This window comes from Lissotriton vulgaris, chromosome 9 (assembly GCF_964263255.1).
Source record: "Lissotriton vulgaris chromosome 9, aLisVul1.2, whole genome shotgun sequence".
Classification (NCBI taxonomy): domain Eukaryota; kingdom Metazoa; phylum Chordata; class Amphibia; order Caudata; family Salamandridae; genus Lissotriton; species Lissotriton vulgaris.
The window spans coordinates 80,801,899-80,825,420 of NC_141697.1; the positions used below are offsets into that span (position 1 = coordinate 80,801,899).

Here is a 23,522-nt window from a genome sequence, read left to right on the forward strand (position 1 = left end):
AGATGCCACAATCTCGAAGAAAATGCAGCTGCACCTTTGTTTTATCGATTTTAGAGCTGCCTTCGATAATGTGGACAGATCAAGGTTATGGGCGAAGCTGGCAAGCTGGGGGATCCCAAATGCCCTCTTAAAAATGCGAATGCTCCTCCACACTGACACCTGGGTACAGGTAAAACTTAGCATAGGGATGCATTTGACAAGGAAAGTAAATACAACGAAGGGCCTCAAACAAGGTTGCGTGCTGGCACCCATGTTGTTCAATTTATTTATGGCAGACCTCCCGCAATTACTCAACACCAGCCACTCTCACGCACCCAAGATGGGGGGCACAACTCTGTCCAATCTACTTTATGCAGACGACTTAATCTAGCTCAGTCATACAGTAGTAGGCTTGCAACATCTTCTCAACAGCATGCAGGACTTCGCTGAAGCAAATAAGTTGTCAATCAACTTAAAGAAAACCAGAACTATGTCAATTAACAATAAAAGGAAGCCAGAGAGAACCTGGCAGTTGGGCAGCACACAAATAGACTCAGCGGGAGTCTAGAAGTACCTAGGTGTTCACATTGATAAGGAAGGATCATTTGTCCGACACCTAGAGGAGATTAAAAGAAAGGGGCTGGTGCTAGCATTAACCATGAAAAGTTTAACATCTAAACTACTAGGCCCAACATTAAGCCCCCTACTAAAAGTAGCACAGGCCAAAATTCTTCCCACAATTACTTATGGTAGTGAAGCCTTAGGAGGAAGAGATGCAAAACTGCTGGACATAACCTTAGTAAAAGCATACAGAACCACCTTTAACCTCCCAAACTACACTTCCCCGGCGCAAATTAGACTGGAATTCGGCCTACTGAAGCAATTATGGGCCAGATCGGGGGCATATATCAACTGCTGGAACAAAATTAGACTATCGGCTCCCAAAACTCTAAATAACCTTCTATAGCAAGATCTTCAGCAGAGGGAGGATTCACCTGCAAGATGCTATCTTCAGGAGGCTCTAGCATGCACTGGACTCTTGGCCATTGCAGATCCACCATTCAGCTTTCAAGAAATTAGTGTGGAAATCCTTGAAAAAGCAAGCTTTAGTGGAAGACAAAGCACCTTTTTCAGCAAGATCGCATGCCTGGATGACTTTGAACAACTACAAAGCCTTGGCCCCTCAAAAATATTTCAATCTGGGCTACTCGAAACCACAGAAACTAAAATTCTTTAAATTTCGCCTTGGCCTGATCCCGTGCACTCAGAACCTTCCATCATGGAAGAGGGAGCCATCTCGAACATCTTGTAGTCTGTGCAATAATGGCCGGGGCGATATTACCCATTTACTATGCTCCTGCAAGGAGCTGACACAGAAAAGAAGACAGCTGCTAAGAGTCCCCTTAAACCAAAGGAATATTCGCTCAAGGAGACAAGCAGTCTTGGCATGCTTTGACCCAGCAATGCCTCAATTAAACTGCAGACTAGTGAGATTCCTAGATGCAGCTGAAAAAAAAATGCCTTTGAATGCTTAAACTCCACCTAGGCCAAGGGGAAGCCGCGATACTGTGCGCACTCCTAATTATGATACGAGACTGCCACCATTAAGGAGGACCTGGGAAATCTCCATATACGCACTTGGACAGGGTTCTCAATAACGTCTCCTTTTGGATAGTAGTACTGCCCAGACAGAGTATGAAGCGGGGCAGAACGCATAAATTACATCGAGAACTTTGTGTATGAATAAACAAGGCACTTTGTTTGACTCACAGGGCAATAAATGGGAAGGGCCCCGTATAAGAGCCCTACTGACTACCTGTAGTCCAAGGAGGTCTTTAAGATCCTCTAACAAGTGTCTGCTAACAGTTCCATGCATACAGAATGCCAATTGGGGTGGAAGATACTTCCCCTGCCTCTCCCCCAACTAAGGAATACAATACCAATCAATAGGATAACTGAGCTGGACGAGGCCAAATTCAGAAAACATTGCATAACTTGGCTGTATACCAAGTAATGGTCGAGTCTCACTGCAAACCTGTAGGTGCACGTTTTAATTCACAGAGAGGGGAAGCCTTAGGGTAGATGTGCACTCTAGAAGTTAAGTTAAGCCACCAGACTTGGCATTCAGGTTTGGTCCTCTCTTGGAGTCCGTCCATTGTCATGGAGCGGGAGCTCTTTGAAAGGCAACATTTTTTGAGGTGGATGCCTTTTGTCAATTGGCATAAAGTGAGTCTTGGCCACTCTAAGTACAGTGTTTGTCCTAGGGAGTGTAGCTTTGTGTGAGTGCCCTAAAGACTCATCGTCACAAGAGACAAATCCCTTTTCATGGGCAGGTGATTGGTTGCACTCCCCCTCGTCAACATCTATGATTATGATCAGTGCTTTTCACATCATCGCAAAATTCAGCAATGCCATTTTTGTTCCATTAAGACATGATATTTCTGCCATCTCTGTTCAGTGCTGAATAGCCTTTTGACAGTACTGGAGAGGTGTTACAGCGGCCAGGGCAGCTGACTCCGAAGCACAGGGTTCACGGTTCGATCCCCGGCTCCGGCGGCAGCTCAGCTCAGCACCATTTGACTCTGGGCAATAGCTCATTTAATTTCCACGACGGCCCCAGCGCCTTGAGACCCACAAGGGTGAGTAATTCGCGCTTTACAAATACGGATTTACATTTATATATTTATATTTACGGCAAAAACATTTACATGCCAAACCCTTAAACTATGGTCCTTCAATACACAGGTCTGACCAAGGGAATAGAGTTTACTAACTTTCACATAATTGAAAAAGGTATTTTCTATGACCTCTCCCAAACAAGTCACTGTTTTATGACCCACAATCTTCATTTGTTGGAAACTTTGAAATCAGTTTGAAAATTTTGTTTGGCTGCTCGCAGATTCAGTTACTCTGAATCTGCGTTTGTAACTTGCTGGTGGTCTCTGGTGCAGAGTATTGTCTTGGTGCAAAGTTTCCCAGCAAAATAGTCTGAAACAGCTCTGAATTCCTGAACAAAAAGGAATCGGAGGTGGTGCCGTTGAGAGTTTCGGGGAGCTTGATCTTAAGTTAATCAATCAACGTCCAAAACCGGAAGAAAAGCCTTGATGAAAAACAAGTGCTACAGCAACAAGCTGAGAGATTCTGCACACAATACCATGTCCCGCTTTCTGCAAAGCATTACAGAACTGCTCCTCATTAGAACAGACCATCGTGAACTGCCAGGTGAGGCCCCCTCCAGAAGGGAACACAAGCAACACAAATAAAGTGTAGGACCCAACACCAAGTCTCAGGAGACTGCACAGCATGTGACCCAAATATTCCTGCAATATATTGCAAGAGAACAGTTTTTACCAGTTTGGAGGCCACAGTGTAGCAAGAAGCATGCAGAGAGAAACATATCTGGCAGCCAAAAGTGTAAAAAAGTGCTGGTAGCAGTTGAAGACTTGCTAAAGCAAATTCTAATGTGTACAAGGAGCTTACAACCCATCTGTTTTTTCAAGAAGAAATGACGAGAACTTTAAAGTCAGTGTTCAAGTACCTCAAAAGAGCTCTTAAATAATTTTTACAAATTTTGTACTGTGGGTGAATGTCAGCAGCTAGCTAGGAGTCAACAATGCTTTCAACCAAGCGGTAGAAAAAAGGAAACTAAAGTTTACTCACTTTGAATTCGTTGATTATTGAAGAGGGCAGAGGAGGCGTGTGGTCACATCCTGCAAGACAATTTATTGTGTCCCCGTACTGCGTCACCTCACTGGCTTCTGATGCCGCTGCTCCATGCAATTTTAGCATCCGATTGAAGGTGGCCTTCACTTCTCTTTTAATCAACGCTGTGAACAAGAAGCCCAAAGTAATTGGATTTTCCCACGTGTTAATACTTTTTAACCAGTTGGCCAGTGATACATGGCAAGTGCCAAAAGAAAGACCACAAATACTACTAACACCCAACGTTGCTAAATGTCATTTGGTTAGTTGTGGCCCTGTGTTTATTTGCAGGCACTAATAGAACTTTATGCGACTCTCCACACTTCACCAGCCTTGTAATCTTGTTTTGATATTAAGAACTGAACAAGGGGGTGCATCATCATTAGAGGTTTGTGATAGTAATGGACATAACATCTGTGACATTGAGAAACATTGGTAGACTGTGCTCTTCCACTCTGAATTGAAGGATGTAAAGCCCCCAAGTGTGTAACTGCTCACAACACAATTTAGGGATGCAAGAGTTATTTTATAAACACCTCCTTCACTAGCTAAGTCATTTGCTGGAACTGCAGTTAGCTTGCAATTAATCCAAAAAGCAGTTAACGCAAGCTGAACTGTTAGATGCCACCCAGCAAACTAGTAGCACGCGCAGCTGCAGGTATGAATATGGCACTTAATGACTCACAACTTAAGTCAGCAATTTGTCCTGTTCATTCTCTGACAACAAACATACAAAGCAGGAAGTCAAAGGAAGAGTTTCATCAAGCAGCAATGACTCAACCTGTTCTTTCAGAGGGACATCTCAAATGCAGTCTTAATTTATGAATCTTTGCTATCGGGGGCACTGTCTATTGCTTTATGATACTGGCTTCAAATTATGATCATCACTGTACCCATCTAAGGCCTAGCTGCTATGTGCTGCTAGAAATAGTTTCAGTTTATTTTAGTGAGTTATGTAATTCTATCTCCCATATGCCAATAATTACCCCCAGGGTGCCAGGGCCAGTATTTTGTCACAGGTGTAGGTCATGCTAAGAAGTGATGCAAGTATGCCAGGATCACTATTCTGCCCTGGGTATCTCTATAAACCTCCAGTAGGGCAGGGCCAACAACAAACTCGAAAGCATCCCATCACATTCCGGCTTACACACACACTCACATTTACTCACTCACATTCATTCTCTCACTCACACTCATACATTCATTCTCGCTCACACTATCTTACACCCCCTTACAAAAATTCCTATTTATTCTCCCTCACATCTATTCACTGTTAATCAAACTAAAGGTTCAACATTTATTGACAGATCGAAAATGTATCTTTCATCATGAAGACATAAAAGCAGACATCAAAAATACATAATAAAAGCCAGTCACAATCGATAAAAATAAATAGATAACACCCAGCAATTCCAGTATGTAAGTAAATAGATAAAATCCACCTGTTCCAAAAAAAAAAATATATATATATAGATAAAACACTCAAGGATGTGGTCACAGTGCACATAAAATCATTTAAGATCAAGCTAACGATTTTTTTTCTAATAAACCAAGCTGCATAAAGGAACCTGGATATAGCCACCTTAATCACAATCAAAGAGTCGCATTTACAGAGTGCAAAGGCGTATATTTGATGTGTTAAACCCAATAGGCGACATAGGGGTACAATCCACCTGGCTCTTGTTTTAGCAAATTCTGGACAGAAGAACAACAAATGTTCCTCAGTTTCATCCACAAGCATACCGGATTGGCTCCGAGTTCACCTAGACTTTGCAGAGACCCAGGATGAAGTGCGGGCACAATTGGGAGAGTCCTATACCTGAACTGCAAAAAACATGAACGAGCACACAAAGGTCGAATGTAATTTGGAAAATCCTCAGCCTCTGGCACATTTTTATTCAACAAAAATCGCCTTTTAAATTCTACCCGTGCAGCTGGACAATTCATACTGGGCAGAACTCTTTCCCAAAATCTTGATTTAACCACCACTCACACAGTAGTCGTTCTAGAGCATGGGTCATCCCAAAACTTGGCTAGGACTAACTCATTCCATGTTTTCTTTTACATAGGCCAGCCACTTAATCTTCTTAAAGCATTGTAATTTGATAACGGCAATAAGGCCCTCTCTAAAAGGGCGGAATTCTTCAGATACCCAAATGCGTATCTAACTCATTCACACTCACTCATACTTACACTGACACTCAGGCCAAAGTTTAAAAGCCTTTTGCACTGACACAAACTGTTAGCATGGGATTTACTAACGCGCACAAATCAGGATTTGCTCTGGACAGTATTCCAAAGTAACACAAAGTTGCTATTTGCACTGCTTTGCATTACTTTGCATCAACACGGAATTCTAAGGGTGGTGCATGGGCATCCCCAAGGAACTACCCATGGGTTTTGGTGCAAATACCCATCTACAAACATTTGTAGACAGAAATTTGCCCCAATCGCTTACAACCCCTCGAGGCAGAGTAATGAGACATTTTTTAATTTATCTCTGTTTTTTCAACTTTACATATGCACCGCATTGAACAGCACACACACAAAATGAGAACAAATCTTAAAACATAGTCTTTGTACTGAATGGAATGCATTCAGTACAACACCTATGCTCCAAGGATTGCACACAAGATTGCACTATGCGCAAGAGTGTGTGCATTGGCTCATAGCTGTCAAATGTGCGGCAGTACACGGGAGAGAAAAGAAAAAATACTCAATATCTTAATAGATATAGCATATTTATTTCTCTCCCTTTGAAATAAGGCACTGCAGCAATTTCAGTGCAGCGTTGCCTCACGTCAAGGAATAGTAAATCTCAAACAATCTCACTCAAAACCGGTCTCCCTCACAAACATGCTTAGACTTCCAGACACATGCTCACAAAAACACACACTCTCTCACATAAACACATCCTCACTCACAAGCACACACACAACTTACATTTAAAACCATTTTTACTTAACACATCTGCCACCAATGGTCCCATTGAAGCTTAGTATGCTCTATTTTTATCACACCAATTGTGAATAATAGAATAATATTAGGATAATGAGAAATAGGCAGAAAATAAGCAATATGGAGTCAACCTTGTATTCTTGGCACTGATTTCTTCACATCTGAGGCCAGGAGTCAGAAAGGCAGTGCCATGCATCACAAGAGGTAAGCCAGGGGTCGCAGTTGCATACCCTGCAACCCCTAAATGACATCCATGCTGGCACTGAAGGGAACTACCTTGTATGTGGATGTGCTTATTGTGAGAGAGTAAACTGCAGTCACTCAAAGTGAAGGTAGCTGGCTTACGTATTGCTTGCCCATTGCCACATGCTGTAGTGAGTAGCAGCAAAAATGGAAATGACACAAGTGTGTATATATATATAATCAGCGTTTGTGCTTCAGTGTTTACATCTGTGTACATATATGAAATTTTAGCGCATATTTTACCTTAATAGATCATTTTATGATGGTTGGTTGTATTCAGCTTTTATTACAAATCTATAACTGTTGCGCAAATCACTATGCACTTTATTGTTTTAAGCACTAGCACTTCTTTGACATCAAGCACGGGCGATCATCTGTTTTTAACTGACATAGATTATAAATAAGGTTGACACTTATGTCATCAAAAGAAAGAGGGCACAAGGTTTTACTTGTCTGTCTATGTAGTAAATGGGCTCACTGTAAATAGAAAAAAACCTTTTATTTCATCACTATGATCTTATCAATTAGCATTTGTGTTATATTTAGTATTGATTAATTGACAGACTGTAATTTGAAAGTTGGAACCCATTATCATTAAGTTAGATTTATTATATGTCAATGGTATGTGGGTATTGTTATATCAATTAATTCTCGTTTTTCCCTCTTAAATCCTTGTAAATAGCGTGGTATATTTTTTCTATGTCAGTTGTTCATGTGTTTTTCATGCCAATCTTAATTAACACAGTATTTAAGCACTCCCATTGGTATTTTGATGCCATGTGATCAAGGCTGTTGTGAAACAGCCGAAACACGTCATGCTGGTGGAGAGGAGAGAATAGAATAAAACTCTTCATTTCACGAATCCTGGTGTCTGAGAGATCTGTACCTGTGGTAAAATTGCAGCGTCAAGTGCTGAATTAGCAGGATATTATATATATATATATATATATATATATATATATATATATATATATATATATATAGTAAAATCAAAAGTTCTTGGCTAATACCAGACCTAAAATTAGGGGCAATCCCCAAATAGTGAAGCCTATTGTTTATCTGACAGCTACTACCAAAGCTATTTTTTTATTGTATTTTACCCAAGGAATATTTTCTTTTAATTTTACCTAAAGAAGATCAAGTCACCTTTCAGCTGTTAGTAACAATATACAAGACAAAGTGAATGGTATGCATGTTTTTTTAGATATCCTTAACGTACACAAAATTACACCTCGCTCACACTTTAGGGAGTCGATTCAAACCTCTGGTTCATACAGAGTGGCAGTGGAATTCGTAGTCCAAACTCTTTGATGATCATTAACACATAATACGAAACTGAGCTCGCACTGGCTTCAGAAGCCTTTGCTCACCTGTGATGTTGGTAGAAAGCCAGCTACAGGCTTTTTCTATAGCAAGTCCAACTGCGATATCTTCTGCGCTCCTCAAAACCTTGATGAGTAAGAAAACAAACACAGCCATATTTAAAACTCCATCTAAGAGGACAGTGATATATTACAATAGCACAGAAATATGTGCATTAAATTCTCCTCTATTAATGAAAGCAGAATCTAATCATTCACTCAATTTCCATAAATTGCACTTGGTTTTCTCTACTTTGTAACTGCAAATAAAACTTGTAAACACCTAATATAAACACATGAGAGCACAACTTCAGAATGTTGTTTCCCCACTGCAGCTGAATTCGTAATTTAAATAAGAAAATGTTTCTCAGGTCCCCTGGAGCAGATCCTAACAGTGGGATTTTGCAGCAGCGATACCCTTCCAGGTACCACACGCGATCTCTCAATCCGGGCAATTTATGTTATTAGAGGGATACAAGACCGGTTAAGAAAAGAGGGTGCTCCTCTTTCACCAGCCCTGTGTGCCCCAAAGGCTTAGGGGGCCTTCCTTAACAGAATGATGTCAGTAAGGCCACAAGAGGCCGGCTTGTGTGCTGAATATGCCAGCAGAAGCCTCAGGGGACCAATGGTTCCCTACTTGAAATGGCAGACACTACAATGTAAGGCGAAGGGTAGAGTGTGTGAGATAAAAGAAGGGTGTCAAGTGACAAGAACACAAAAAAACCTTAGTTTATTCAAAATAAAACAGGCAGATGCTCCGTTACTTCTGTAGAGTGCCCACTATTCAACAACTTGCAAAGAAAAATATTTATTTCTAGGCCAGGTGTGATGGCATCAACCAGCATGATAATTAGTTATCAACAGCTAAGTCTGAGTAAGAAAAACTGTTTAAATAAATTCTAGTTATTGCATTTGTGTTGTTAAATGCACTGGCTTTTATGCTCTAAAAGCACAAAGGGCAAAAAGTAATATTCTCTGCGTATGATAATTCACTGCGCTTGTCATCTCATGACTGGATTATTTCATATTTTTTCGGGTTCTCAACTGGGCCTTGACATGCCAACTTCAAAGCTTCCTCAAACTATGAGCCAGGCCAGTTTTTAGAACTTGCTAAAAGCTTGCATCTAAAGGAAAATGCTAGCGCCAGCTTCCCGTCTTCAAAATGCCATGCATGGTCCACCAAGACATACTAAAATGGTCAACTGCAGATATTCTGAATCCTACCCTCTGGCTGTGACAGAAACTCAGTAAGCAGACTTTTGCATGTCCTAGAATCTAGTTAATACCTTGATTGTTAATACCTTGATTCAAATAAATGAATGAATGACCAGCACCTTTTAACCTCAGTACAGCGACCATGGTAAAGATATACTCACAGTACCAAACTCATCAGACCTTCAGTTACTTTCGTATTGGAAGGATCGCCTGCCTTTCTGAAAGCTATCGGATGCTCAGTCTGACACTGGATGTGCAAACACATCTACAATCTCAACATTTACAATCGAGTCCAATGGAATGCTACATCATGCAATGATGAGTCGTGGAACCAAAAGCATTTGGTTGGCCCAGTGAGACAGCCCTGCTTGTCATAGAAGTTAGGCTGTAGAATTACCTTTATTGTTAGTTTGGTAGCTTTAGCCTTGCCAACGAAATCCGCTATTTGTAACATGTTGCCTCATACTGAATTAAAAGCAAAGTCCCCAACACCTTTTGTGGAGGAGGAGAGCCCCTCCAGAGGTTTGAAGGGGCAGTGATCATGGGAGCATCAGAAATGGGAAAACAGATCAACGGGGGCAAATCGCAGCAATGTAGCTTCCCCCTCGACCATACATTGTGCTAAGAAACTTAACTTGCATTTATTAATTTCTATTCCTGCTGCAACCAAAGCTCCACAATCCAATTATTGGTAAACAGTCTAGAGATCCAAGTGGACACGATGACCCCCTCGCACTCCTTCCTCTCCCTCCTCCGTGGAACATTATTCTACATCCTGAGACAAAAGATGTGAAACGTGCTGCACATACCGCCACAGACGTCTCTTCTGGCAGCAGAACTCGAACCGCTTCGGGACCTCGTTTCTTGCAAAACCTGTGGTAGGGTTGATGAAGAGCGTCATTCAACAAAGTTTACAACTCAGGCTTGTAGGTTCTCTACCCGGGCACATGGAAATCCGGTCTCTTGTGCAGACACCCAAATACGGTCAGTAGGTAAGTAGTAATAGCATCTCCTCCACCCATCCCTTGAAGCTTATGCCCCAGAGTGTAAATAAAAGCAATTCAAGCACGATGTCTAGATGAAACTAGCGCATGCTCACCAAGGCCATGGACCATAGACAATGAGTTGCATTCCTTTGAGGATATACTGCCTGGAGGGAGGATCCTCTGCGTTTTTGATGTATGGGTACATTGCTCAGAGTGGAATTGTACAATAACGTTGATCAGTCTGTTTATTCTGTATGATATGTGTCGGACCTGGTCTTTGTTTAAAACTCAAAAAAGCCCCCCCCCAAAAAAAAAAAAGAATAACCTGACCATCAACAATAACATACAGCTACCACTAACAGTTCTACTTATCTAGTTTACCCGGGATTCCAGTGTAGCCTGCCCTGCCCTTCTATGCAACTAGTTTCTTATTTATTGTATTAATTTTTACTTGAAATTTAGTAAATTGTGCATACGGGCCTCAGGTGACCACCACGAGGCAAGGATGCTGTTGGTGGCAGTTAGTGCTATGGACAACAAAGTAATTCGATGCAATATAGCATTTATAAAGTGCTAACAACGTATGTGGAAATAGAAAAAGAAATACCATGTGCACAAACTGTGGGAATCTGTCATATCAATAAAGCGATGTGCATCTGTTAAGCTCTGTCCGGATTGTATAATCTGCAGCACATGCAGTCGCATAGACAGTGACCTGGGTTGAATTTTGGCTGCCAGTAGGCTGCAGGTTTAACATCACCAACACCAGAAAGGGATGGTGAGATTTCCATTCTCTCCATGACACCTTTATAAATCAATACAATCGTTCCGCCCATGTGCCCATTGCTTTACTCCTTACTCGCGTCCTTTGTCCAGAGCCTGCCGCCCATCTTCATACAGCTGGGAGCACACTGTATCCAGGAGCTTGTTGTTGTTGGCGCTTTCGTCCGTTATTTTATCCTTTAGCATGACTTCGGCCCTCTTTACTAATTCCGCCACTAGAGTTGCTCTACAGATAAGCAGAAGACAAAACCACTTTGAACACATGGGTGCAAAACATTCTGCAACAAAAGCTGTTTAAGGAAAAAATATTGTTTGACCTAAACTGTTAGGATACATTTCACAAGACTAACAAAGTAATATGGAGTTACTGTATGTAGAAGGGAGTGAACTATGCACTGTTGTATACCCCTCTCCATAGTTCAGGATAATTAGTGTATGCCAAACCCTTGGACATGGGAGTCAGGAATGTAATTTAACAAGCCAGAAGGAGAGCTGCACAGGCTGTCTCCTGAAAGCCCAGGAGAAAAAAAGCAAGGTTGGTAATAGCTGGTTCAAAGACAACTACATGTAAGACTAACATCCAATAGACCAGGGTGGCTGACCTCGCCTCAGAAAAGGCGCAAACAGCCGGAATGGAATGTTTCAAATGTCTGCTCCGTCAATAAGCACCAGGTAAGCAGAGTTTTTCACCTACAAGGATCCCCTCTGAAAGATTGGGCCACTGTCTATTAAATGGATTAGGTCTGAGGCACCTTCGGGTTGCATATTAGTACATATATATGTATATATTCTTTAACACATTCCAGTGCCAACTGGTCATCAAATGTGTCGAATAAGCCTCTGCCCACTCCACTCAAGCACTTACTTTATATGTTTAACACAGTTGGAGCCCACCCTCTCTGCCACAAACTCCACTGTTCTGCGTAAAGATGGTGGCTGGTTGTGGAAGAAGGCTTGCTCCAAAGCGGCCTGAAAAAAACATAGCTTTTTATGAAAAAGAAAAAAAAGAAGGCAATCATATTTTCCTAATTAATTTTAATATTTCAGACATTACATACAAATTACCAAAGAAAGAAACCAAATGTATCTATTGATTCCTGCACTGCAACATTCAATATGCAGCGTAGAGTGGCTTTCAGAACATTTGTAGTGGCTTCTCGATGGCTCAGATGGTTGGCGATTAAATTGAGGCTTTGTTCTAATTAACTTTGTGCTCCATTATTAGATTCAAAGAAAGAAAAGAACTAGAAATAGCATTTGGATGCACAAGAATGACCCCTCCTCCGTAAAGGATCACCTGAACGTATTCATGGAAGTATCCCATTTCTAAGGTGGCTCAGTACCACCATCTCCAGGAGTTCAAGGTCAAAGCCCCTACTCCTAGCACATGCTCGATTTGTGGCACACACTATAGTACGTTAATGGACAGGCATGTGCGCTCACACACCTCCCCTTTCTATTGTGCACATGTCAAGAGACAACATGTCAATAGAACCTTCTCTCAGGATGAGACAGCATATACATGCAGCACTTGACCAGCAGCCACTTGCAGGAACTGATCATACATAACTACTTTAATAATATCCTTTCATGCTTTGAGAACTTTTGCAAAGGAGCACTTGGAAAACTGTACATGCTCAGTTACTATATGTGTGAGCACAACCAAGCTTTTCACTGGATTGAATTACCAGTAGAAGCCCGGGTAGTAGCTTTCTCCCTCACTCATTACACAGGGGTGCAGGCTAACACAGGAGACATGAGCCACTTATTACAGAGATGATCATACCATCCCCTTTAAGATGGAAACCATGGTGGCTACGGATGAGGCTGTGACCCTACACACATTCAGGGCAAACAGCACAAATACGGTGAGAATTATCAATACAATGTGCCATGCTGATTCTCAGGATTATGTCCTGCTCCATCCTTATGCCTGCAAGACTGGACTGGGTACAGCATTCCACCCCCCCCCCCCTCTCCTCATGAATGAATACTCACACTGTCCAGCACCACCATGCAGCAGCACAACAGAACTGTGGTGATACACACTCTTACTTTATTAGCAAGGGATAGGGGAAAACCAAAATTCCAAGGACAGTGCAGATAGAGCGTCCCTGGTGGGAGTGGATGATGAAATCTATGACCTCAGTGTCTCTACAATCTCTCTATCCTCATCATATCGTCAGATGTGCTGTGGCTTGTCGCTAGTTGTAGTTCCCGGCTTGCATCATGCAGACAGACCACACAGCAGCAATAGGCGCACTATTCTGTCGCTTCTCCTTGCCAGCACGCGTGGCCTCTCCAATGACCCCCACTCAAGTAGAGCACAGGTTTCATCAGAAGGTAAAGCCCCTATGTACGAGTATGCAGTGCTCATCTGCTCCATCAGCAACACATGCAGTAGTTGCTTAGAGCACAGATCTCTGCCCAGGTGCAGCCTGTGTGGTTATTTGCAGACAGTCTACTAGCAGCAGAGAGCTGGATGCCTGACTCATGAAGAACATTCTGTCTCCACCTACCACCAGCATGCCATTCTCCAGATCCTTTGGGGCTGTGCTAGAGATGGTGCTCTAGATGAAGTTATCAGCACAGAGGGCACTGTACAACACTGGTAGCGCCCTGTGCATTGCAGATGCTTTGACCGTCTGAAGAACTATAAATGCTATTGCACAGAAGTTACCATCGGTGAGCAATAGAGAAACTCCCCTGGCTTGTACACATCACTAGCTGAACAGGGACAGGAAGCAATGGCGGGCTATGGGCACAGAGCAGCATGACGTGGTAGTGCTTTTTTGTGAAATAGGAATAGGTCTCCGACAAACTGCTAATTATTGTAAACTCACAAGAGACCCAACCTCCGAACTACAATATTAAATCAATTCCGTGGTGGATGAAGGACTCACAGGTGGACAGCTCAGCACAAAATGATTAATTCCTTATCAAGATTGATCCATGTCTGCCACAACTTATCTACTACCCATTATGTATGAGGGTTTACAAAAACCTCCTTTGATTCTTTAAGGGACCACATCTCCAAATACACTGTCACCTTGCTCAAACCACTCATCAAATACAAATGTTCAAGACTCCATTAATGCAGTTAATCTACTTGAAGGATCAACTTTTGGCAAAAATAATTTGGCCTTCGTCACCCTAGATATAGAATTGCTCCACACCAACATTCCCCCCAAAAAGTGTTGCAAACACAAAAGATACCAGCTATCCCCCCAAAACACACTTATATAACTCCATAAAAAGGGCTTGGTTTACTTCTAGGGTACATTGATGACTGGACAACAACAACAACAACAACAACAGAAGCGTACGCATATCACCGTTTTGCCAATGAATTCAAGAAGAATATCAACCTAGATTGTCATTGGCTAACTAAACACCCATGCTCGTTGGAAAAGCCGCTGTGCCCTCAGAACAAAACATAGAACATGAGAGATAAACTTGTTTGAGCACAAGTTGAAACACCCCCCAAGACTGGTAATACCACATCCTCTTCGTGGAATTGTCCTTCTGCTCAAGAACATAAACAAAGTGGCCAGTGTTTGGTTTACAAACAAACTACCCGGGGGGGGTTGTTTACAACAGTGCTAAGATTAAACACTGAAAATGTTATCTACGCATTATTTATTCTTGTGGCCTCTTATGTTGAGAGAACTAACCTGGAGGCACAGAATATCTCAACACACATTGAGACTCTATTCTAAAATTATCACAATGACCCAAGTCCAGCACTTCAGATAGTTTGGAGATGCAAAGGATCACTTTAAATGGCCAGTATTTGAGGCAGTAACATAAAACTAGTGTTCAAATGGAGGCCTCCTTGAGTCTCAAACTACAACACAAGGCCTCAATGAAAGCATTGAAAAACATATTGTAGCAATTCAACCACAGGGGGATGACAAACATTTGCTATCATAGTCCTTATCATAAGACGAGTATCACACAGCATCTGCAGGCGAATATGTACATGAATATTTAGCTGATTTATGTACACAACCATGATCTTCACACAGGATTGTTGAAAATATCGGAGTCCTCAGCACAAGATCAACATCGCTTGTGTCACCTCGCCAGCGGATTTAATCCCCCAAACAAGAAAAGCATTTGTTGCTCTCAAACCAAAACAGGAGCTCAGGGTTAGGCAGGACTTAAAAGAATTCTACAGCTCAAAGTGAACCTCTTGGAAGGATAGCATGAGCTGGGTGTCATCTGTATAGGACACCACCTTGAAGCCAAAAGGCTGAATGATGTCTGCCAGCAGAGCCAGATAAACATTGAACAAAGGTGGGCTCCGGGCAGAGCCCTCTGGGACACCGAGTCTCAGAGATTTGGTCCCAGAGGAAAAAGATGGAAGATGAACAGTCTGGTGACAATCTGGCAAGAACAATTTAATCCAGAGCAAAGCAGAATTAAAATTCCACCCTCGGCCAGCCTTTCTAATAGGACAGAATGAGACCCAGTGTAACAGGCAAATAAGATATCTAAAGACACAACAGTTCCAGTCCCTGGTCCAAATCAGCTTGATAATTTCAACAACTTCAAGCAGAGTAGATTCAGTTCTATAGCTCGGCATAAAGCTGGACTGCAAACTATGGAGACAATTTTTGGGTTCTAGGTAGTGATTAAGTGGTCCGTTTATTCCAAAAGGTCAGGAGTAAGGAAATTGGCCTGAAATTTGCAATAAACTTGGGGTCATCTGTGAGCATTTTTTAGCATGGGAACAACCTAATGGTGTTTCCGCATCTTTGTTATAACTGCCTGTTTCAGGGATAAGCTGAAGAGATCGTTTAGGACTAGAATTATTGTAGAAACTGCTTATATTAGGATGTTGGGGGGACACGGATGACGTGGAGAGACAGACTGGAACTTCCGAATGGGCTGAGCGGATTCCTCCATAGAAACAGTCTTGAAGTGGGACAGAAAAGGTCCTCCAGAAGAGCAATTGGAAGGGATTTCACTCTGGAAAATCGAAGACAGATTTTCACAAAGCTCAGAAGAAGGTATAACATGTCTATTATCCGCCTTCCGAGCATGGAAGTATTGGACAATTTAACTTATTTCTCTAGTGGAAAAGAAATTAGCCTGGGTTTTATGTATGGTAAGATGGTATTTTTTTAAGGCGTATGTGGATCCCGCTTTCTCAGTCAGATCACATTTTTCCTCCAAAGTCTCTGTAGCCACTCTAGTCGGAAAAGGATTACAATTTGTCATGGAACTGACTCAAATCATAAGCAAAGAAGACAATGCCAACTTCCTTAGCTACACATAAATACAGTGTGCGCACTCTACAGACCATGTGGCAAAGTAGATATATACTGTAACTGCTGCACAGGTTTGATTAACCAACACTTGAATACGTTCGAAGGCACAAAGAGTCCCAACAGTTAATGCCCAGGTGTAACAAATGATGTTTTCTGGGGTAAGCAAAGAGGAGACAAAAACCTTCTACGTTAAAGAAGGCCCTTCGGAGGTAGCCAGTAAGTTTGATGCCTTGAGTATTTATTTTTCAGACATATTTAGCTGGTCAACCCACAATGAGCAACCGCAGAAAAGATGACAGAAAACAATGGTGCGCAAACTGGGTTTGGGATGAAATACGGGAATCCATTTTGTTACTTCAGCCTGGAAGTCCTCATCAGTTCCTGTTATTGAGTGATCACTGTTCAATACAGGGGCTCAAGTTCCCACAATTTGAGAACCCACGTAAACTTTAATACATCTAGTACGAAACATTGGAAAGGAGAACTGTTTTCATCATTAGGGGTTGAATATGAATGAAGGAAGCCATCAACTTAAGAATCCCTTTGCGAGATAGAAGAAACGTTGTAATTGTTCAGTCCAAGGTTAGTGATGGTCAGCCATGACGGAGAAGTACCAACCGTCCCATTGTGTACATCTACGATGCCTCAGCTACAAACAGGTAATAAGAAGCGTAGTCACAAATAACGAGCCCAGAAAAAAGGAAGAACCACTATATATTTTTTAAGGTAGAGCAGTGAGATGGTCTTGGACAGCCAAAGGTAGAGTTGATTTAATGATGTATTCTCCCAAACTAGAATATCAGGTAGAAGCAGCGTCTAGCTAGGTTGAACATAGCAAGGACGCCACAAGTAAGGCAAGTGGTGGGAACAAAGGGAAATTAATAAGAACAAGAAAGTGATCTTGGTACCTGCAGCTTTTTGTGTGTCTGAACTGGCTTGGGCACCAGTGGTTCTGCAGCAGTTGGTGTTATTTTGCGAATAAATCCCCCATTCTTGCTGCCACTCCCTGCGACAAAAGAGGCCAACAACTTGCGTAGTTCACCTGCAAGAGAAAACACGTTTCCGAAGGAATCTAAACAAATATTTCAAAACTTAAATTGAATTCAAAATCCATTTGTTATTATATTAATGCACAGCCAAGGGAAGCTTGAATGAGATTGTGAATCAGGAGTAAAGACAAATATCAAAGAGAAGTCTGAACATGGCCTTTTCTTGTCTGTCTGTACTGAAACATAATGAAACCTTACCTGGTGGCCTTTTTCAATGTAATTTCACAGTGTTTTTTCCGGAGTACTGCTTTCAACTATCATTTACATATTCTGCACTATGGAAGCCTTTGGCTAGTCGTTGCATGCGTTAACTGCAGGGCCTGGACCTGCAGTCAATCCCCTTGTGCAGACCACCTCTGCTGTGCACCACCACCTTCACCTATTCACTTACATGGATAGCACTATCCATGCTTCTGATACCGACACGTGAAAACCTAACATGCCATACCACTAATATTCCATTCAAATAGTACCCCAACAGAGTTATTTTCAGCTTGTGCATATGTATATCTCATTCCGCAGCACTACACGATTAACAAAAAGACCACTTCTGAATGCCACAACTGCTCAAAAATCCTGAAGGTCCTGAGAAAAATTCTTCCTCTGCGCTCTGCTCAAACACGCTCCTTGGTAGTTAGGAGCCTGATCTTGAGCAGGTTGGATTACTGTAATTCTCTATTGTTAGAGTCTCCCAAGTTTTTAACTGGGAGACTGCAGAGAATTCAGAATATGGCAGCCAAGCTGGCTTTGACACGTCCCAGTCAATCTTCCTCTTCTCAGGCCCTTGCGGAGTTGCACTGGCTTTCCATAGTGCAGAGGATTCATTTTAAATCCCTCTGCGTTGTGTTTAAGGCACTGCATGGATTAGGTCTCATACCATTGCAGAGTCAATTTTGCTGGTATGTCCCCCCTCGCTGCCTTCGGTCTTCTTCAGCTAACTGGGTGAAAGTACCCCTGACTAGAAGAGCTAAGCTGAGGGGACAAGCGTGCAGTGTTGCTGCTGCAAAACTTTGGAATAAGCTACCCCTGGAGTTGCGACAGTTGAAACATCTTTTGCCTTTTCGTAAACAAATAAAAACCTGGCTCTTTCCCAGAATTTAACATCTATCTGTTCATGTCATAGCCGTTTATTACGGTCTTTCCCTCTTTAGCACCAGGATGCCCGATGGGTTGCAGTGCGCACTATAAATATCCCGTACATTACATACATGTAAAGCACTTCTATACAGGTCAGTGCTCAGGTGCTAAATAGGAACGGTGGTTATATATATTTTTTTTTTTTTTGTCCTCATACGCCAATAAAGATATTTTTAGTATTTGATTGTACCAAGAATCTTTATGGGAGCTCTTTGTGCAGACACCCAGTAATAATCTCACAGTGCCACCAAGTGGCCAGTCAGCTCAGTCTCTCACTTTACCGGACCCTTAGACTGATCTTCGGGTGGATCATTCTGCAGAAAGGGCTAATCATTGGACAAAGTAGTTATAAACCATCGAGCCAAATAATGCATGGAGTCCAAAAATGCTTCCTTCTCTTCCATACCATACTATCCAAACTGAGAGTGTGCCTGATTGCCCTAATCCAATTTACATATGTCGGAACAATAGTGCTCACCCATAGTTTACATATTTCCCTGCGGGCTAAGACAATTAAATAAAAAAATAACTTATTATTATCTCGTGAGACATTCTCATAATTAGAAGGAATACCAAAAAAAACTTGTTGCGTACTAACCTGTATTTCATACCCAAAAAGGGCTTTCATACCTTCTTGTATATCAAACCAGAATTCTCTAAGTGCGGGACAGGTCATGAACATGTGCAGGTCATCTGCTTTTTCCAAATTGCACTTTGGACAACAGGGAATAGGCCCCTTCGAAAATTTGGCAAGTTTGGCTGGAGACCAATACACTCTATGGAGAGAAAACAGGTGGTTCCGCTTTAAATTGGCAGGTGAGACCGTAAGATGTAATAAATCAAAGGATACTTGCCATAGATTATGCAAGTCGGTATCCAGTACTTGATCCCTCCATAGCTGATCTGGGAGGATGAACTCTCCGTCTTCTTCCTCAAGTATTGTCCAATAAAGGACTGATGTTTTAAGAGTTCTAGATTTCTTCATTAGGAGCTCATCGAGAACAGTCTTGACACCTTTGTCCCCTGTAACAGCCTGGGTCCAGCTTTTTATTTGAAAATACTTGAATTTAGATAAATTCTTATCTGTAAGAACAGAAATGTCTTCCCAGCTCAAAAGGTTCCCTCCAGGTAATAACTGGTTCCATGTTCTGATATTTGCATTCTGCAAGGCAGTAGATAATAAATCTTTAGTCCATTCAGGAGAGCCAGGAGAGTCCCATATTGGGGCAAGAGCGGAATAATATGGAATATTCAGCGCTCTTCTAGCTCTGGCCCATACATATGCCATGTCCCTCAAAACCTTTAGTCTCACTTTTTTAAAGTACCGCATGTCTCCAAACTTAAACAAAAATGCGTTAGATCCTCCCTGGATCTCTGATAACATGTTTTGAAACATAAAGTCTGTTTCTGTCTCCCCTAGGGTATCAAATAGCCTTATACCCGCTTTCAATAATATGGTCCAGGCATATACTCTCAGATCCGGTGCGCATAAACCACCCTTGCTTTTCTTCCTACGAAGCTTTTTCCAAGAAATCCTTATGCCTTTAGAGGCCCAGATAAAGAAGTTACATTTGGCTTGAATCTTACTTAGTTTGGCTTCATTGAAGGCAAGTGGGATGTTCTGGAATATGTATATTAATTTAGGAAGCAGCATCATTTTTATTACATTGATTCTTCCAATTAAAGTCAGAGGAAGAAGTGACCAGCTTTTTAAGGATTCCTCAATTTCTTTATGAATTTTAGAAAGATTTTTGTCCGCAAGTTGATTTATGTCTTGTGTAATTTGAATTCCCAGATATCTGATTTGATGTTTCAGAATTGGGATGGAGTTAGCATAGGTTATATTCCAACACATACATTCTGATTTGGATTGATTAATCAGGTATCCAGGCACTTGACCAAAGTTCTCTGCTGCTTTGTATATGAGAGGAATTGATTTGATGGGGTCAATAGTGTACAGCATGAGATCATCCGCATATAAAGCGACTTTTTTCACCCAGTTGTTATATTTAAAGGGTATAATATCTTGATCTTGTCTGATCTTTTCTGCGAAAGATTCCATATATAGATCAAAGAGCAGGGGGGAAAGCGGACATCCCTGTCTTGTTCCTCTCTGAATTTTTATCGGAGAAGATAAGCTTCCATTTATTAATAATCTAGCTGTCGGAACCTGGTAAAATGCTGCTATTGCCCTACAAAAATTTCTCCCTAGATTAACTTTTTCTAATACTTTAGCTAGGAATGCCCAGTTAACGCGATCGAAAGCCTTAGCGGCATCTAATGTGATAACTGCTAATGGGACTTTAGATTGAGAGGCAACATCTATTGCACCCACCAAAGCTTGTGTAAGATCTTGTATAGAGCGGCCTCTGACAAAGCCCTTTTGGTCTAGATGCAATAGTTGGCCTGCTACCCCATTTAGTCTCTCTGCTAATATTTTCGCCATAAGCTTATAGTCCGTGTTAAGGAGGGAAATTGGTCTATATGAATCACACTGGAATGGACTCTTCATTGGTTTTAAAATAAGGACCACTATGGCATCATTCCAAGAGACAGGAATTTTACCTCCTTCCTCATATATAGAGGTAAAAAGCAATTTCAAAACTGGTATTATTACAGGTGCTAGCACTTTATATATCTCGGATGGTAGCCCGTCAGGGCCTGGAGCCTTACTTTTTTTAGCGGAATCTATTGCCAAAGCTATTTCAATGGAACTAATTTCACTATTAAGATTGTTAGAAGCCTGATCATCTAGAGCTTTAACCTGATATTGATCCAGCCATGATTGTATTGATTGCTGTTGTGGTAGGAGGTCTTCTCTATATACTTCATCAAAATGGTGGTAGAAAGCCTGATCAATATCTGTATTTTTATCTGAGATCACATTTGTGTTTGGTATCTGTACTCCCTTAATAGAGTTCTTTTTGATATCTTTTTTTGTTTTCCAGGCTAAAAGTTTTCCGCTGGCCTCGCCATATTCAAAATGAGCTAGCGAGCTAGCCTGCCAACGTTTCCTCAACCTTTCATCTAATACCTGTAGCAACTGTAATTTACATGTTAGCAAATCTTTCTTATTATTCTCTTGATCAGTCAGGTGGGGATCTAATGCATCCTGTTCAAGAGCTTTTATCCTTGTTTCAATCTGTGAAATTTGTGCCTTATATGCTGCATATTTTGCGGTCTGAAATGCTAATAGGCGCCCTCTCAAAAAGGCTTTATATGTGTCCCAAACAACCGAGAGTATAGCTGTACCTAAATTAAAAGTAAAGAACTCGTTGGATTCCTTAAGTAACTTATCTATTATTTCATCTTCCAAGAGAATACTTCTGTCTATTGTGTATCTCTTAACCAACTGTGGACCTGACAATTTTAGAGTTAGAGTGACCGCTGAGTGATCAGAGATGTGGGCACCAAGATGTTTTATCTCCACTACTTGCTGAACTAAATGTTCCGAAATCAAAAAAAATCTAATCTAGACTTATGCCGTAATTTCTTATTGTGGAAAGTAAATTCTCTTTTTGTGCCATTTTTTTGTCGCCAGATATCTTTCCATCCAAACTGAATGATCGCATTAGATAGGACAGCTCTAGTTTTGGAGTTATGTGTGAGCCTTACAGAGGTAGATTTATCTAGCTGTGGATCAAGTACTAGGTTAAAATCTCCTGCAAGGATCACCGGGTCTTCATAATCTAATAGTTCAACAAGGAGGTCTTTAAGAGGAAGGGTGTCATCCAGATTAGGACCGTAGTATCCCACAATCGTAAACTTAAATGCTTGTAGCTTTATTCTTGCTATGACCCACCTTCCCTTTTTATCGCACTTAGATTGTAACAAGGTTATCTCTGAATTAGATTTGATCAGTATAGCCACCCCTTTGGTAGTAGTTGGTTGTGAAGTAGTTACCACCTGCTGAATCCATTTTTGCCCCTTCAGAATATCTCTTAATTCTTGTTCGGTAGAGTGGGTCTCTTGTAAGATAAAAAAATTTTCAGGTGCATCCTTTAAGTACTGAAGAATTCTTTCTCTTCTATGCTTAACCCGTAAACCATTAACGTTCCATGAAAGAGTCTTAAGGTATGATAATTGAGTTACCCTATCCTGCATTATTTCTCAAACCGAATGTATTTAAAATCAGACTTTGAATATGGCGATTTGGACATTTTTTTTTCCCCCAGATGCTCCCCACCCAGTGCCTTCCCCTCCCCCCCCCCATCCTGACCCTCCCGTGCTCCCCTGGAGAACCCCCCTCCTTTTCATGGCCTACTTGGGCCATTGAGACTCTTCCTCCCGGGTGTCTGCTCTATATAGATTGAGAGCATTGAAAGTATGTAACTACATTTTAATAATAGTTGATGCATAAACCGAAGTTCTCAATGCTTTGACTGTTCATCTTCTTGCTCTCTTAAATTATCATCTTTGAGTAATTGCAGGTATTCTTCTGCCTCATCCAACCTTTTTAGAACTTTCATTTTATTTTTATACATCACTTTCAGTGATGCTGGAAATTTTAACTGAGCGGTAGCGCCAAGTTGTTTAAAAGGTTCTAGCAGCTTACCAAGCTCCCACTGTCTAGATGCTGTGATGGAAGACACATCTGACCTTATCTGATAAGAAAAGCCGTCTATCAAAAGCTCGCTAGTTCTTAATGCCCTATTGAGGATCTCTTCTTTTAGAGTGTAGGTCAAAAAATGTACTAGGATCTTCCTAGGCCTGCTCTTGTTTGGATTCTGCCTGAATGGGTCCCTGTGAACTCGTTGGATATCTTTTATTATTTCTTCTTCAGATATCTCTAGTTCTATTGTTTGTTTGATCAATCTGGCCACAAAAGCTTTA

At 41.4% G+C, this 23,522-nt stretch overlaps 1 protein-coding gene across 1 annotated transcript in view; it reads right to left on the reverse strand.

Moving 5' to 3' along the window:
* The window catches only part of CDAN1 (codanin 1), a 232,752-nt gene that overhangs the window by 31,672 nt on the left and 177,558 nt on the right, over positions 1 to 23,522 (reverse strand). Inside the window, exons 18-23 of the mRNA XM_086937098.1 lie at positions 17,412 to 17,545; positions 12,093 to 12,196; positions 11,304 to 11,453; positions 10,268 to 10,331; positions 8,253 to 8,331; positions 3,640 to 3,806 (exon numbers count right to left, since the gene is read on the reverse strand). Of these exons, the coding sequence (XP_086793224.1) occupies positions 3,640 to 3,806; positions 8,253 to 8,331; positions 10,268 to 10,331; positions 11,304 to 11,453; positions 12,093 to 12,196; positions 17,412 to 17,545 (698 nt within the window). The remainder of the gene's footprint in view (positions 1 to 3,639; positions 3,807 to 8,252; positions 8,332 to 10,267; positions 10,332 to 11,303; positions 11,454 to 12,092; positions 12,197 to 17,411; positions 17,546 to 23,522) is intronic.